Below are 17,297 nucleotides of genomic sequence, written 5' to 3' on the forward strand. Positions count from 1 at the left end.
ATTTAAAAAGCTTTTTAGGAGAAACTATCTTAGACCTAAAACACTATAAAAATTCAGAATAATAGTAAATAAATAAGTAAATAATGTTAAGCAAAACAAGAGTTAATAACATATAATCATAATTTGCTTAAAATAATTAGTGAGGGGAATCTATCTTTAAAGAATTAAAAATGGTAAATTTTATTAAGCATTTTTCAACAGTTTAAAAGAAGTTTTCCTTCTCTTCATATTAAATTGCTTGAATTATTGGTAATTAGACCGATCTCGCTGCTTATCATTCTAGGCTTTTGAAATTTATTAATCGCTTCATAAAAATTCTTAGTCTAATTTCCATTTTTTGATCAATACCATGGTTTTATAAAATTAGACTTATTTGTTATTTGTTGGATTTTTTATTACCTTTTTTAAATATTTAGTGGGCTATATAAGATTCCTCTTTTCTAATCCATTAAAGCCATTAAGTTTTATGTTTAATTAATTTTAGATGTATATATTATGTTTGAAACATCAATTTCAATAATTTTATTCTTAGTTCTACTTGTAGAATAAATTGGAATCTGCAATTACTTAAATTCTTTAAACCAAAAGCTATTAATCTGATTAAAAATTTAATCTTTACAACCATTTAAATTTAAGAAAATTTAAATATTTTAAAATATTTTTTATGTCTTTTGCTTTCAACTATGCTGATTTATTAATAATTCCATAGAAACTCCTACTCAATAAATTTTTGTTTTTGATTTGATGCCAACCTTCTGATTTCATAGCTCTCTCTTCAATCTCTTTAGATTACTTTTTAAAATATTTTTTTTTCCTCAAACTTTTTGCAGTTTTGCTCATTTTTTAAAAATAATTGTGCTTTAGAATTTATTTCACATTTATATTTTTAATTAGAATATTATGTTGAACTTATTTACAAAATAATTTGATTTATTAGCTACTACTTTTTTGTATAAGTTATTATTTAGATAGAGTTTTAATAAGTATTTGCTAATATTTTTTGAGAAAGGTAAATTCAAAAATAAATATTAGTATCTAGTATAAATATTTTTATTTAAAATAAAATTTTCATATATTAAAAACTTATTATATATAAATACTTACTAATAATTACTACTATTACATTTGTATTTACTCTAATTATGCTTATATATTTGTAAATTTAATATACAAAATTAAGAGAAAATCTTAATTCTTTTGCTAATTATTTCTATCAATTAAATCAATTTAGATTACATAATTTCAGATTAATTATTTTAATAAATCATAAAAATGCTTTTTAATTTTATGAAATATTGATTTGTCTTATTAAGTTAATATAACAAGTATTTTTTTAAATGATATAAATAATATAATTTTATCTTCGATGATAATATATTTATTAAATAACATATAAAAATTAACTCCACCTCTTTCTTAATTCAGTCAAAGAGTAAATTTTTATGTAAAAAATTCTTTCAAATTTAGGGTTTAGTAAAAATAAATTTTCCCTAAATAAAAGGACATACAGTAATTACAAATAACGTTCTTTTTAACAATTAATAATTATACTGCAGTTTTTGAATCTTACTTACTTACTTACTTACTTACTTACTTACTTACTTACTTACTAATTACATATACAGGATAAGAATATATTTATAACTTTATAGCAAAATGGTACTACTATTTTTATCAATTAAAAAATAGAGATTTAAATATATAATTGGTATTTGTGTGAGTATTTGTAATTTTTAAAACATTTGTCTGAGAATTTTTGTTATTTTTTTATTGATTATGTAGAATAATATTCAAAGAGTTTTTATATTTTAATAATATAAAAAAAATAAGGTTTCAAATCCTATTTTATTACAAAAGAAAAAGCTTTAGACAAATATTTTTTTGAAACATTCATATTTTATTTTAAAACAAAAAGTTTAAGACAAAAATCATTCATATTTTATTTTAAAATAAAAAGCTAAATACAAACAAATATTATAAAATAATTCATTCATATTTTATTAAAAAAGAAATAGATTAAAACAAATACTTTAAACATTCATATTTTATAATAAAAGAAATAAATTAAGACAAAGGCTTAATAGAAAAATATTCATATTTTATTTTAAAATAAAAAGCTAACATTTGCTCTTTTAAATTTTTTTTTTATTTAATTTTTTAATCTGAAGATAACTTCTTTAGAATTACCTAATGGAAAATATTTTGCATAATCTTTGAGTATGTCAAAATCATAATACATCATTTAACTTTAACAGTTTTTAAAATTTTTTATATTACTTTCTTCGGTTAAGAAATAAGAAGAGTTTTTTTGATTGTTTCCATTGTTGGTTATTGTTTAATTCAATAATTTGAAGTTTTCCATCAATTTTTACATTTCTTACTTAAAATTGTCATTTTAATCATGATTTAGATTTTCAAAGAAACATGATGCTCTTTATAATTATCTAATACTTATATTTTTAATGCTTTTGCTAGTTGTCTAATGTGGTTGCTTCCTTTTCTAAGAGATTGTATTCATACTATCAAACTTTTCTTCTGAAATTTTTGTATTTTCAGACTCTTGTTTCATACATTTATCAAATTCCTTAACAGTAATTCTTTGATTTTCATTCAATAGAGTTATTGAATTTTATACAAAAACTTCGAAACCGTTTAAATTAAGTTTTTCAGTACTTTATTCTTGCTTGTGTGCTGAATTTGACTCCTATTAATTTTGTTAATTCTACTTAAAAAAAAAACTAAATAATTAATATGAGTAAATTTTAACATAAATATAAATATGAGTAAATTAATTTTAGTATGATAAAATTTACATCTAAATCCTAAGCTGATTGTTTATTTAGAACAAAAATGCTTTACTTCCTAATACAATTCTCTCCTCCTTTTTATGAAATATTATTTTAAGAATTCTTTTTAGAATCAAGCTCTTTTTGTGATTATTTTTATTATTGTTTTTATTAATGATCTGAATTATTATTATTATCAGAAATACAATCTTCATCTTAATCACTTAGCGTTATATTAAACTATTCTAAAACATCTATATCCTTCAATTTTTTCAAATCCTCTATAAAAGTCAATGCATTTTGATTAATAGCAAATTAAATATATAAAGGGTTTATATTTTTTATTTTATTTCGCTAATGAAAAACTCTTTTCTGGGTTTCTTATTAATTTACACTTTATGAAATGTAAATTTTATTCTTGTCAAAGTTAACCAATTTACAATTTAAATCTTAGTGAAAGAAAGAATGGCAAAAATTACATTTCATATTCAAATCCTAAAAGTTTGAATAAAATAATATTTTATCCCTTAATTCACAAAATTTTTAATAATCTAAATCATTATCTTTAATAATTCTTATGAAATCTGTTCTGTTAATTTTTACAATTTGAGTAAACATAGTTGATTTTAAACTATGATTTTTAGAAATTCCACTTATAAATTCAATAAGCCCAAAGTTTTTTCCTGCACCTAGCTTCTTTTTATTATAATTGCTGTTTATATTTTCCTCTCCTTGACTAGTCTAAATTTCCACTAATTAATTTTAATAATTATCTTAAATATAAAAGAAAAATTTTTAAATTAAATTTACCTTCTCCTTAAATGATAAATAATAGCGACTAGTCAGTGTTATCAATCTTAAGTTTTTGATTAGGTAAATAAAATTCTTCTTCAATACAGAGAGCGATATCTTAAAGAGCTTTATAGCTTATTATTTTATTAAACAAAATATCAATTTATGAAATAATTTCTTTGTATTATTCTCTCTTTAAGCTTTCTTGTAAATCAATTGATAACTTACTAACCACTAATTATTTATTTTATTTTTCTTCCTAAAAATTATTTTGGTAATATTGCTACATATACAAATTAACATTTGCCTACAATTCCCTATTTTTAATCATCAAAAAAATATTTTATTCATAAATTTTTTTGTTTTTTTGTGTGAGGTATTTTTTTATAAAAATAAATATTAAAAAATGTTTTGTTATTTGTAAAATTAAAAAATATATTTTGAAATATAAATAATAATCAGAAAAGAAAGACACTTCCTCTTAAAAATTGATGAGAATGTGTCGAATTGATGGATGAACACCTTTAATGAATAAACTTAATCTTAATTTATTATTAAATTATTATTAGAACAGAAATAACCAGTTTGTTATAATAATTGAAAATATGTTAAATAACTTAATTTATTTTATTATTATTAATTTACTTTGATATACTGCTTTAACGCATATAATTGTTAATGACGTTCATGTCTTACTTTCTTTTTAGATCATTAGAGTTCATCTCAGATAAAATATCCCCAATAATAGTAACTATATATCCAAAAGAAATGCTCGTGAAAAGCATAATTATTACTGTAAACATGATTTCTAAATTAGCTGAGCAAATATTTGATCCAGTAGACATTAAAGTTAAAGACCAATAAAGAGAAGAAAAATAAATTTACCACCAGAATGCATCAGTATACATATCATCAGCCAGCCATGATTTCTGATTTTGCAAATAGTTGATTTCTACATATCCGATTAGGAACCAAAGATAAGATATAATGTGACCAATAAAAAATAAACCGAAAACAAGATTGATAAGCTGAATTAAGTAGTGCTTTTTGACTCTCATACAAAGCTGCAATTCTACATACTTCAAATCATGAATTATGTTAAACAATTTAAGGAACTAAAAGACTTAAAACAGCAAAGCTGAAGAAGTATGTTCGAATTGAGAATTTAGTATCAAAGGAACTAAATCAAATAAAAGCTTCTTTTTAATATAAATTAAGAAAGCTCTACCTCTACTAGTAATTATTTCCATGTCTTGTTGAATTTAAGAATTAAGATTGAAAATTAATTCAATCAACCACACAATATTGATTATTTAGAAAATTTTTTTTGAGAAATCATCATCTACTTAAAAGACTATAAAAATTGAGAATAAAAGTAAATAAATTATGTTCAGCCAAACAAGAATAAGCTTGATATAAAATCCTGATTTACTTGATAGATTATAAAGAGGAATTTTTTTTAAATAATTGAATACAGTAAATTTGCTACAACATTTTTCTAGAGTTTCAAAAAACGTTTCTTTTTCTTCAATTGAATCACTGGAGTCGTTTATCATTAAGCGCATCTCACTATTCAACAATTTAGATTCATATGCCTTATTAAAGTTTAGTTTAAAGTTTCTTAGCCTAAGTTTTAGCTTTGTGACCCATATCATAGCTTTAGAAGGATAATTTTTAAAGTTATTAGTTCGAATATTATTATTTTTTTAATTTGTTTGTAGAGGTTCACAACCTTAAATTTCATTCTTCTAATCCTTTATAGGGATTGATTCCTCTATCTAATTTATGCGAGATAATTCATTTATGTTTGAAGCATCTAATTCAATAGTCCTACTTCTACTACTTGTCTATCTTGAAATGTACTAAAACTTACGACTATTTTAATTCTTAAAGTTTATAGGTTTTCTCTATGAGTTGCCCAAATCGCTATCGTATCTTTACAAGATATCCTAGCTTTATTATATTTAAATATTTTATTATATTGTTTGATTTTCTTTTTTGCCGTTTATGATAAATTATGAATCATTCCATAATAGTTCATCTTCTTAAAATTTTTTATTTCTGACTTGCTCCCAGTCTTTAGATTTAATTGCTTCTCCTTAGTTCTAACGAGTACTATCTATCTATATATCTAATATTGACATTTATATTATTACAAATATTTCTTATGCTGTATGTTATTAATTTCTCTTAAAAATTAATTTGCTTTTCTAATTAGGTTTACTTAATTTATTTACTTTTTGAATATGCTACTCTAAGTTTTTTGTATTATTTTATTCTAAATTAATTATGCAATTAAATAGTTATATAATATACACTATTTATTTCATTTCTTATTGAATTGTTTATTAAAAAAAATAGTTATTTATCTAAATGCATTTCATAATAAAAAAAATTGAAATTCAACCAAATAGAAAGTGAATATCAAAAAATTTATTTAAAACACAATTAAATTAAATCAAGTAATAATTTCCACTTCATATATGCTGAATTTAGTTTGAAAACTAATTCAACCAACCACACACAATCAAAAACTAAAAAAATAATTTTGTGAGAAATTGTTTTATGGTAAAAAACAAATATATTACATTCATTTTAATTGAAAATATTCAACTCTTCACAGCAAATAAATTAAATTCCTAAACTTTAATATTTTAGCTAAAATAGTATTAGCATAAAATAAAATATTTTTTGCTTGACAGGTTGAAAAGAGGAATTTCTTTTGTTAATTAAAAGTAGTAAATTTGCTCCAACATTTTTCAATCATCTCTACAAGCTTTCATTTACAAAGTTATCAAAATTTAAATTTTTTGTAAGCAAACTGCTTTGTATTTTTTTATTTTGTTGAAAGAATTCATTCTTAATAATTAAATAAGTTAATAACTAGATCGATCTGCATATGAATCATATTTTTATTATGCTAAAAATTCTTTTGAAATAAATTGGTGTGGGTTTAATTTCAATTTTTTTTCCATCCAGAGTAAATGAATAAATTTACTTTAATCTTTTCCAATACTTAATTTATTTTTATCTTTACAGTGTATCCCTCTCCTTTATGTAATAAATATATTTTGTTTAAAAAAACCATGAAGTAGAAATAATTTTCAATTAAATGATAGAAAGTTTTTATTAGGATTAGATATAAACTAAAAGTTTATTAAATAATCAATTAAATAGTTTGTTTGTGGATATTTCAGTAATATGAATTTATAATAATTAAATTTATTTGTTTAATTTGATATATTAACTTAACGCTTATAAATTATTGATTAAGTTAGTGTTTTATTTTCTTTTAAGATCATTTTAGTTCATCTCAGATAAAATGTCTTGAATAATACTAATTAAATAATCAAAGTAGATATTTGAAAAATCATTGAATTTATTTATTTAAAGATAATTTCTAAGTTAGTTTTTTATTTCTAACTTACTACCAATCTTCTAATTTTATAGCTATTCCTTAGTTTTAGAGAATCTCTTCAATCTATATATCTTAGATTGGCATTTAAATTTTCAAAAATATTTTAATTACTATGAATAAATGTGTTTTACAATTTAAGTCACTTTTATAGTATTTTTAATTAGATTTTTTTGTTGAACCTATTTAAAAACAAATTTGATTTATTAGCTACTACTATTTTGTGCAAATTATTGGCTAGCGAGAGTTACAATGAATATCTGCTAATATTTTTTGAAAAAAATATATTAAAAAATAATACATTTTAAATGAACATATAGTAAATACTTAAAATATATAAATACTTGCTTATAATCACTATTATTATATTTGTATTTATTTTAATGATGCTTTAATTGATAAATTTAATTTACGAAGTTAAGCAAAAATCTTCATTCTTATTGCTAATTTATTGCTCTCTAGTAGATAAACTTAGCTCACAAAAATTCAGTATTAATTATTTTAATAAATCATAAAAATACTTATCATATAATGTAATGATGATGAAATTCATTTTTTTAGTTATTATTTCTTAAAAAACTAATTTTTTAAATGCATACATAAAACAAAATAATTTTATTTTCAGATGTTAATATATTAATAAAATAATAAAAAATATATATTATATACTGCCGTTTCTCTTTAACTACCACCACTTTTTTACCTAAATCAAAAAGCGAATTTTGGTGTTTAAAAAAATTTATTTACTGTAAAAAAAATTTTTTTACTCTCAAAATTTGAAAAAAGGTTTCTGTCTGTATTTTGATTAATTTTTGTAAAATATAAGAAATCAAATATAAACAAAATAATTAAGATTTAAAAAAATAAAATATTCATTAGTAATATAAAAATTATTTGAAATATCACAAATCATGATATCATGATCTGTGATATTTTTAATGCAGGAACAGCTATAGTAATTACAAATTAATAAATAGGTTCTACTTATGTTTTTAATAATAATTCAATTTTTTGATGGCACAAAAAAGCTTCTATGCGCTCTTTTTAACTTCTTTTTAACTTATTTTTGCAGTCTTAATTGAATTTCTTTAAAGTTTCCACAAACAAAATAGCTTTCGAAATCTTTTTGTAAATCAAATTCATAATCTATGAGTTATAGGTACTAAAAACTTCCTTTTTTTTTGTTTGTTTATTAAAAATCTTAAATTTTTTTGAAGAGATTTATATTATGAGTGTTATTATTAATATTAAAGTTACTATTATTAATGTTATTGTTATTATTATTGCAGTTGTTGTTGTTGTTGTTGTTGTTGTTATTATTATTATTGCTTTAAAATATCTAACTCAGTAACTAAAAAGAACTTTCAAACTATTTTTATAAGATTTATTTTTAGTTATTTTCTTATGGATTTTCAAAGATAGAACTTAATGGAGATTTAAATTTTTAATTCTAAATATCTTTTTATGTAATTTAAAATGTTTATTTTTTATTTTGAATTGTGAAGTTTTAAATATCAATTTTATCTTCTGAATGACATTTATTAATTTTTTCGAAATCTTTAATAGCAGTAATATGATTTTCATTCAATACTGGCTAGGAATTCTAATTTCTATTTGATTCATTACTTTATTATATCACTCGGTCCGATAAGAAATCATATTTTAGTATTTAAATAGAATCAAATCCTATTTATTATTCCTAAATATTTAAATTCGCAAAAATATATTTAATAAATAATTATATATATATGTATATATTTACATCTAGGTCTTTAAATGATTATTTATTTGGTAAATTTCTCCCTAATGTGCTTTGCTTTCTTAAGCCCTAGTCTATTTTTTAATGAGCTACATTTTATGAATACTTCTATGATTCAAATTCTAATTCTTATTCTTCTTACGATTGCTGTAGCTATGATTATGATGACCTCTCTTCAAATTAAGATTATTCTGTATCACTGATAGTTAAATCTAGTAGTTCTATTATATCTGTTTCTTTTAACTTCTTAATGTCGCCTATAAAGTTTTATGCCTGCTCATTTACGCTTTAAATAATTATTAATGGGTTGTGATTTTTTAAATTTAGTCTCTTAAAAGGAATTCTTTTTTGCTATTCTTATTAGTTAATTTTTTATTTGTAATATATTTATTTTCGGTTAATATTAATAAGTTCACAACTTTTGTCTAAATGATAGAAAGAGTTACAAATGTTGCATTTTAAATTGAGGCTTTTAAATTCTTCATAAAATTGAATTCTATCTTTCAGCTCGCAAAATTTTTAATACTCAACCTCATTTTTTTATACAACCTTCAAAAAATCTACTCTATTAATCTTCACTACTTTAGTGAACATGCTCGATTTCGCATTACTTTCAGAAGAAATCCCAGTTATAAAATTAATTAGGCCAAAATGTTGTCCAACATTTAATTTAGCTCCTTTTTCGCGTGAATACTCTTATGCATCATTTTAAAATATCGTCACTTTTAAATTTAGGTTAATAATTATTTTTATGACTTCAATAAAAATTATACATTATCCTTATGTTATAAAAAGCAAAAATTATCCGTCGTTTAAGTTAAGCTTCTAGTTTGGCAAATAAAACTCTTCTGACATGAACAAAGTGAGGTCTTCTATAGTCTAGATACATAGTAAATTTTTAAATAGAAAATCTATTTGGGGTACAAGACTTTTAAATTATTCTCTCTTTAAGCAATCTTACAAATCAGCAGGAAGCTTATCTAAAACTTATTAATTACTTTATTGTTCTTCAAAGAAGTTATTTTAGTAATATTATTATAGATACAAGTTAACTTAAGCTTGCAGCTCCCTTCATAAATAAAATAATAATAAAAAATACAAATTTATTGTATTTAGTAAATATTTTAAATTAGAAAAAATTAAATAATCAAATATAGAAATTATTTTATTTAAGGTTTTATTTATGTAAGAAATGTATTAGAGGGTAGTGAGAATGATAAGAATAACACATTTTTTTGAATAATTTTCGTTAAATTTTTTATTAAAATAAGAAAGAATTTACTTTGAAATATTAGTTTGCCTCATGTAGTTGTTAATAACATTTGTACCTTACTTCCTTTTTACCTCTTTTGTGTTAATTTCAGATAAAATATCACCAATAATTGTAATTATATAACCAAAGGACATGCCTGAAAACAAAATGATTACTGTTGTGAACATAATCTCTAAATTTGCTGAGCAAATATTAGAACCAGTGGAAATCAAAGTCAAGGACCAGTAAAGAGCAGAAAAATAAATGTTCCACCAAAATTCATTTTTATATTAATCTTAGGCTAGCCAAGAATTATCATCTTCAAAGTACATGATTTCTATGTGACCAATTAAGTACCATAAGCAGGCAATAGTATGGCTAATGAGAAACAAACGCATAATAAGATTTGTAAGTTAAATAATATATCCATGTTTCATTCTCATACATAATTGTAATTAGATGTACTAAAAATCAGAATAAATATTAACCAATTTTAGGAATTAAAAGATTTAGATAATAAATAATTTTTAATACTCAAATATAAGCATATTCAAAGTAAAAGGAATTATATCAAAAATTAACTTTTTCTTGAGGTAAATTTTCATAGCTTTTTTTCTTTCTGTAATAATTTCAGCACCTTCTTAAGTTTAAGAATTAAAGCTAAACAAAAAATCAATCATCCATACAAAATTGATAATTTAACATACCAATTTAGAAAACTCATCATTAACCTAAAAGACTATGAAAATAGAAAGGAAAAAGAGATAGATGATACTACTTAGAACTAGTATGAGTTTTATATAAAAGCCTGACTTGCTAGAAATACTAAATAAAGGAAATTTCAAGTATTAGCAAATATAATTCTTATTAAAGTCTTACTAGCTGATATTTGACAAATTATCTCTAGTTTGTATTCCATCACTTTGATCGTTTATAATCATGCGTATATCTCTACTAAGAAGTCTTGATCTTTTAATATTAGTAAAATTTTGATAAAAACCTCTCATTTTTATTTTTATTTTTGCTATTAGAGAAACCATCTTAAAGAATTGCTTATTAGATTCAATTGTTTTGTTAATTTTACTGCCATTTTATTTTGTCCCTTGTTGTAAGTTGGTTTATTCTCTTGATAAAAGTTCACGCTATGGCTAATTTAAAAATGTTATTTCATTTAAATTAGATATTTCCAGTTCAATTGTCCCAGTTCTACTAGAGCTTTTTTTAGAGAACAAATTCCGTCTTCGTGTATTTTAACTCTTAATGCTTTGGTTCATAGACTTCAAGCACTTTTCATCGCTATTTTAAATCATATCATTCTCTAATTTTTAAAAAATCTAATTTGGATTTAAAGGCTTTTCTTTGGCTTCATTTATTTTTAATTATGAATCATTCCATAAAAGATCTTCTTCCTCAAAGACCTTTTTTCTAACTAGCTCCCAATCTTTAGATTTTATAGATTCACCTTAATTATAGCGAGTAGCCTCGATTTTCAAATCTTTAATCGACATTTATGGGTTAATTTATTCCTACTTCAAATGATTAAATAATCTTTCTTCTTTAAGCTTTTTGGCCTATTTCTTAATTAATATTGTGATTAATATACTAAAAATACAAATTTTATTTAATTTTAAAAAAAAATTTTAGTATAGAATAATTGTTAAACGATTAAAGTTTTTTAAAAACCCTAAAAATAGATTAAAATTGAATAAAAAAAAGTAGAAAATTAGAGGGGATTAACCATGAAAAATTTATTAACTAATTCTTTCTAAAAAATGTATTAATTGCAGAAAATAAAATACAATTTTAATATGCATTAAATATTTTTTGAGAAAAATTCGTGACTAAAAAATTGTAATACAAAACTAAAAAATAAAATAAGTTAATTTAAACGATTTTTTAACATAAATATAAATTAAATAAGAATTTTTTTTACTTTATTATGATTAAAATCTAATTGACGCATTTAATTACACACTATTTAATATTTATACTTATATTTAATTTTTAACTTAAACCCTTTGTCTTAATTGATTTTTATTAATAATTTATTAAATATCTTATTTTATCTTAATTTATCCTTTTTAAAGCCAGCCAACCCGTTGTGCGGTTTAATTTTTTACAGCTGATAGAAACTTAATTAATTTATGTATATTTCTAATTATTAATTAACTTTACCAGGATTAAAAAAATCTTTTATTTATTGATTATAATCCAATTCTATCAGAATTATTAGCGTTTAAATCTAATAAATTTCCCTAACGCATTCAAGCTTTATTAAAACCAGCGAGAAAAACAATAAAGCGTTTAATCTTCTTGCTCTCTTATTTTATCTACAGTTTATATTTTTCTTGAAACATAAAATATTTTTTGTCTAAGCAATTTCTAAATCAATATCCTCAAATACAATTTATGTGCTTTAATTTAGCATATATTAAGATATATAATTTCAAAATGATTAGCCCTTAATTTATTTATAAAGTCTTTCAAAAATGACATATCTTACCTATATAAAATTGGGTATTTATTTTCTTTTATCTCTCAATTAAAAAATTGATTTTAAAACTAATACATATCTTCTTATAAAATACTTAATAGAAAAATTTCTTCTAATAAGTAAAAGAGAGTATAAAGAAATCAATTAGAGCATTCTGTTATGATAAAAATTCACTTATATGCTATCTCTATTTGCTGCTATTTGGTTTCTTAATTATATTTAGTTTTTCAAATTGAAGATTTTATTTAATAATAAACTCAAAATCAATATTTTTAAGATACTCTCTTACCTAAAAACTATTACACCAAAATAAATATAATATATATATAACTATAAATAAAACTAGCTTATCTATTATTTTAAATAAATTAATTTTAACTAATTAAATCTTAAATTTAATAGTTTATATAAAAAAATTCAGAAATTTTAAAATAACTACCATATTTTTTCAGATATTTTCAAGACAAAATTGATTTATTTATTAGTACGTGCACCTTATATTGAATTTTTTAGTTTTCCCATCCTAATATAAATGAGCATTAAAAAACGAGGATTTAGAGTAATATTTAAATTTATGTTTTATTATTAAATGAATAATAAAAATAGATTATTCGAAAAAAATTTTTAGTATGTAGATATTTAAATGTACACATAAATAAAGCAATATCAATTTAAGAATAAATAAATAAATATTAGTTATTAATAAACACTAAGTAAATTTATCAAAACAATGATGATTTATAAAATTTTATTAGACTAAATATAAAAAATAAGTAGTTATAATTATTATATATTAACAATAATATATTTTATTAAAAAATTAGAGTAAATGTTAAAAATTAAAGTAAATTATTATAAAGTGTTTTCATGTTAAGATTTTTTATAATAGATATATATATATATATATTTAGAGCTTAATTTTACTCATCTTAAACATATCACTTAATTGTTTCTTAAATAGGTAAATAATATTATTAGTTATAAAAATAAAATAAATTTTAATCATATTCGTTTGACAAAGAATAGTTTTTGTATTATTGATTCTAATTATATTGTAAAAACTCATTTACTTAAAATAAATCTGAGTTTTTTTCATAAATAGGAAACTACTATTAAGTACTTTCTTACAACTCCACATCTTTTTCTTATATATCATCTTCATAATCATCATCGTGATCTTCGAATATATGGTTATTAATTTATTTCTTTTTAGGATAATTTTTTATTTATTAACTAACATAGCTATCTTCTTATTATTATTATACTTCAAATTAATTTTATATCTAAATTCTTTAAATGAATGTTTAAGAATCATTATTTGAAGGAGATTCTTAATTAAAGCTATTTACTTCTTTAGGAATAGATATACAAAGTCTGTTTTTTAGAAAGCTTTCTGAAGAAAAATTTGTGTCATTATTACTAATATTTATATTTATTTTGCAATTTGATCTTTTCTTTCCAACCTTCTCATCAAATCTAGAGAGTTTTTTTTTGATTTATGCTTCTTCAGGAAAGCAGAAATTCCATAATTCATAAAATGAAGGAAATTAATGTTTGTCATATGATTCAAAGTAGCGGAGGATGAGATAGCAGACAAATTATTTACGAATAGTCTTTTCGTTATTATAAGTTGATATAAATTGTTTGGTAGAGTAATCAATTGGATTTAAAAGGACGGCGTTTAATCTTTCCTTGAATCGGTCACCTTAATTATGTTTATTAATTTAAAAGAAATATTATTCCATAATTCCCATGTATTTAGGTTTTGATTTATCAGCTCTTTTTAGGATGAAATCTTTAACTCTTGCAGATGAGCTGCAATGTATATACTTAGCTATTAAAGGAGAAGCAATAGACTCTAAAACATAATTCTTAATAGAGTCTTAAAACCATTTATTTAATAGATTTCTCTAGTTTCCTCTGTTGTAAAGCTCACCAAGATAAAGAATATTTTTCATGATGATCTCTCCTTTTTTATCTTCTTCAATCATTTTTAACCTGCAAAATTTATTTGATTTATTTGTTTTTTAAGATTAGTTTTTATAATTTTGTTGTTAATTAATCAAATTTATTATCTAAAAACCTCATGTGTCCATCATTTAAATAAAATCCTAGATAAGTAAAATTCAATTTCGCAATCAAATGATGTAAACTTTTTAATTTGTGATTCTTCAATTAACTTAAAACTTTATTGATATCGATTGATCAGATAAAGATGAAAGCATCACTTAAAGATCTTATTTAATTATTTACACATTTTCAGGAATTCCAGTAAATATATCTTCTTGAAGTATTTTAAATATTTTTTTCTTCCATTTTTTTAAAAAAAATCTACTTATCATTTGAATAATTGAGTTATGTATTCACTAAATTTTTTTCAGATGACTCTTAATTAAGATTTTTACACATTCTAATTAGTTTAACAGATTTTAATTTTGACAATGTAAAAGTAAAAATCAAATGTAATCAATCCCTCTTGATTAACTTTCTTAATCAAAATAACTAATTTTTCTACTCCGAAATTTCTAATTAATTAGTTTTGTGGAATTAATAATGGTCTATCAATAAAATTTTTTAAATCAATAGCAACATTTATGAATAAAAAATATGGCATAAAGTTGTTTAAAAAGTAAAATTTAATGCAATGAATTAATAACATTATAAATTCATATTTATATAAAAAAAATAAACTTATTGGAATTCAAAAGTATTGTAGAGATATTAAATAAACTAAAATGCTGCTTTTCTTTTTATTGATTATTTAAAAGTCATAAAAATTTAATAAGATAATTTTAGTTAAATTTTATTAGAATACTTTAATGCACCCACAAACTATAAAAAAAAGATATCAACAAAACTAATTTCTTATAAAATTATTACTTAATTTTAAAATATTTAAAATAACTTTATATTTTAAACTTAAAATAAATTTAGAGATATTAAAATTTATAAATTATATTCAAAATTCTATGTTTGACGTGAATTTTTTTATGCTCCTTTGAATGGTAAAAGAACCTAATAAGCTGGTAAATAATAATTTAAGAAATATGTTAGGGACTAGCTTATCGACCTAAAATAAGATAGATTAAAAAATATTATAATTTGAGTATATATTGATTATTAAAAGTCGATTATACTTATATTTATTTATTAATAATATTTTATTTTACTTCTCTTAAAAAAAAAATAAAAGCTAACATTATAAAATATATATCTAATTAAAATGTTTCATTATTTAAATACTTACAAAAAGTTATGAAAAATACAAAAAAATATCTAGAATAAGTTTTAGTATATATTAGAAATTTTAAATTTTAAATGAATGTAAACGGTAAAAGAAAAGTCTGGTTCTTGGTATAGATGAATACTATCTGAAATAACCAAACTTAATTTATGGTAAAAAAGCAATGTAATTATTTATTTAATTAATTAATAATTTATTAACATGATAATATAATAAGCTAGCCAACTTTTCTAACTAATAGATACAAAAAGATAAATTAGATTGAAGGTAATTAAATATTAAAAATCAAGAATACTGTTAATATTTCATATTACACTTTATAGTTCTTAAAAAAAGTTTATAAAAACAATTTTAGTGAAAGTACATAGCTTCATTGTAGTTATGTATTTATCTATTTATAAATAGTTTTAACTTACAAAAATATAATAAGCAAATCAAATTATTTACATAATTTAAAATTTGTTCTTGAAATATTAGATTTATCTATGGCATTTGAGAAAAAACTTATTAATTAATGGGTATTTTAAATATTAATTTGATGTAAACAAACTAAATCTATGGTGAAAAACTAATTAATAGGTTATCTAACTGAATAATCGACCTAAAAAGAACTTCTATTTAATTCTACGAATTTAGATTAATATTAATTATTTTTTTTACTTGCATACTACGAATTTTTAATTAAGTAAAGAAACTTAACGTGTGCTTTTTGTATTATCGACCAGCTCTAAATAATTAATTAATTTATGGTTATTCAGCTATTTTATCATTAATAGAAGAAATACATTACTATTTTTACCATGAAATCTGTTTGTAAGCTTCATTACACAGTTAAGATTCCATTTTAAATGAAAATGAAATAAAATTTTTTTGATACTAAACTAATTTATTTTTAGTTGAGATAAAATGATTAAAAATATCATTTTTTAAAGAAAACATAGTTTTCTATTCTTGAAACATATTGATTTTTAAACATTTTTTTGAAAAGTAAATGTGAAAATCCTTGTATAAATATCCATTTAAATGTAATTTATCTCTTGTATTTGTTTATTATTTTTTGTTTTCTTGAATAATATCATACAAATCTAATAAAAAGTTGTAATTTAAGCTATGAATAAGAATCTAAATAATTCATCTTATGGGGAAAAATATCTTTTTTAAGAGTAACTATTTTATTTGAAATAATTGCATGAATTTTAACTTAAAATTATCTCTTTAATAACTTATAAGCATCAAATAATTTTGCAAAAATCTAATTTTTTATTATAATGTAAGCCAATTCATTACTCATTTTTTAAAAATATAACTAAAAATAAAATCAAATATTATTTTTTCGCAAATAAATTTAAATGTTATTAAAGCTAGGGAAGATATGGTTCTTAGTTAGAAAAAATTTTAAATTAATTTTAGTTTAATATCAAATTATTTTAAAGAAAAACATTTTGAATTTAAAAATTAAATTACTCTTGTCAATATAACATTTTGCAATTCATTCAAAGATCAATAATAATTAAATCTGATATTAAGTTGTAAATATTAACAATTTCAGAATTAA

At 20.6% G+C, this 17,297-nt stretch overlaps 3 protein-coding genes across 3 annotated transcripts; all 3 read right to left on the minus strand. All coding sequences in view use genetic code 6, as the record gives it.

Moving 5' to 3' along the window:
- Positions 1-2,092: 2,092 nt before the first annotated feature.
- On the minus strand, positions 2,093-5,722 carry TTHERM_00607070 (cation channel family transporter; the record flags this gene model as incomplete). The annotated part of the gene is made up of 5 exons (XM_001010546.2): positions 2,093-2,722; positions 2,814-3,538; positions 3,597-3,895; positions 4,224-4,932; positions 5,011-5,722. 5 exons carry the CDS (start codon positions 5,720-5,722, stop codon positions 2,093-2,095), a joined length of 3,075 nt encoding a protein of 1,024 aa, XP_001010546.2.
- A 2,274-nt stretch (positions 5,723-7,996) lies between these two features.
- TTHERM_00607080 (cation channel family transporter) lies at positions 7,997-11,512 on the minus strand (the record flags this gene model as incomplete). Its single annotated transcript, XM_001010547.2, has 6 exons — positions 7,997-8,692; positions 8,756-9,474; positions 9,526-9,821; positions 10,035-10,382; positions 10,539-10,664; positions 10,884-11,512. 6 exons carry the CDS (start codon positions 11,510-11,512, stop codon positions 7,997-7,999), a joined length of 2,814 nt encoding a protein of 937 aa, XP_001010547.2.
- A 1,924-nt stretch (positions 11,513-13,436) lies between these two features.
- TTHERM_00607090 (hypothetical protein) lies at positions 13,437-14,489 on the minus strand (the record flags this gene model as incomplete). Its single annotated transcript, XM_001010548.1, has 1 exon — positions 13,437-14,489. One exon carries the CDS (start codon positions 14,487-14,489, stop codon positions 13,437-13,439), a length of 1,053 nt encoding a protein of 350 aa, XP_001010548.1.
- Positions 14,490-17,297: the final 2,808 nt, after the last annotated feature.

The sequence above is a fragment of the Tetrahymena thermophila genome (assembly GCF_000189635.1).
Source record: "Tetrahymena thermophila SB210 genomic scaffold scf_8254754, whole genome shotgun sequence".
Lineage (NCBI taxonomy): Eukaryota > Ciliophora > Oligohymenophorea > Hymenostomatida > Tetrahymenidae > Tetrahymena > Tetrahymena thermophila.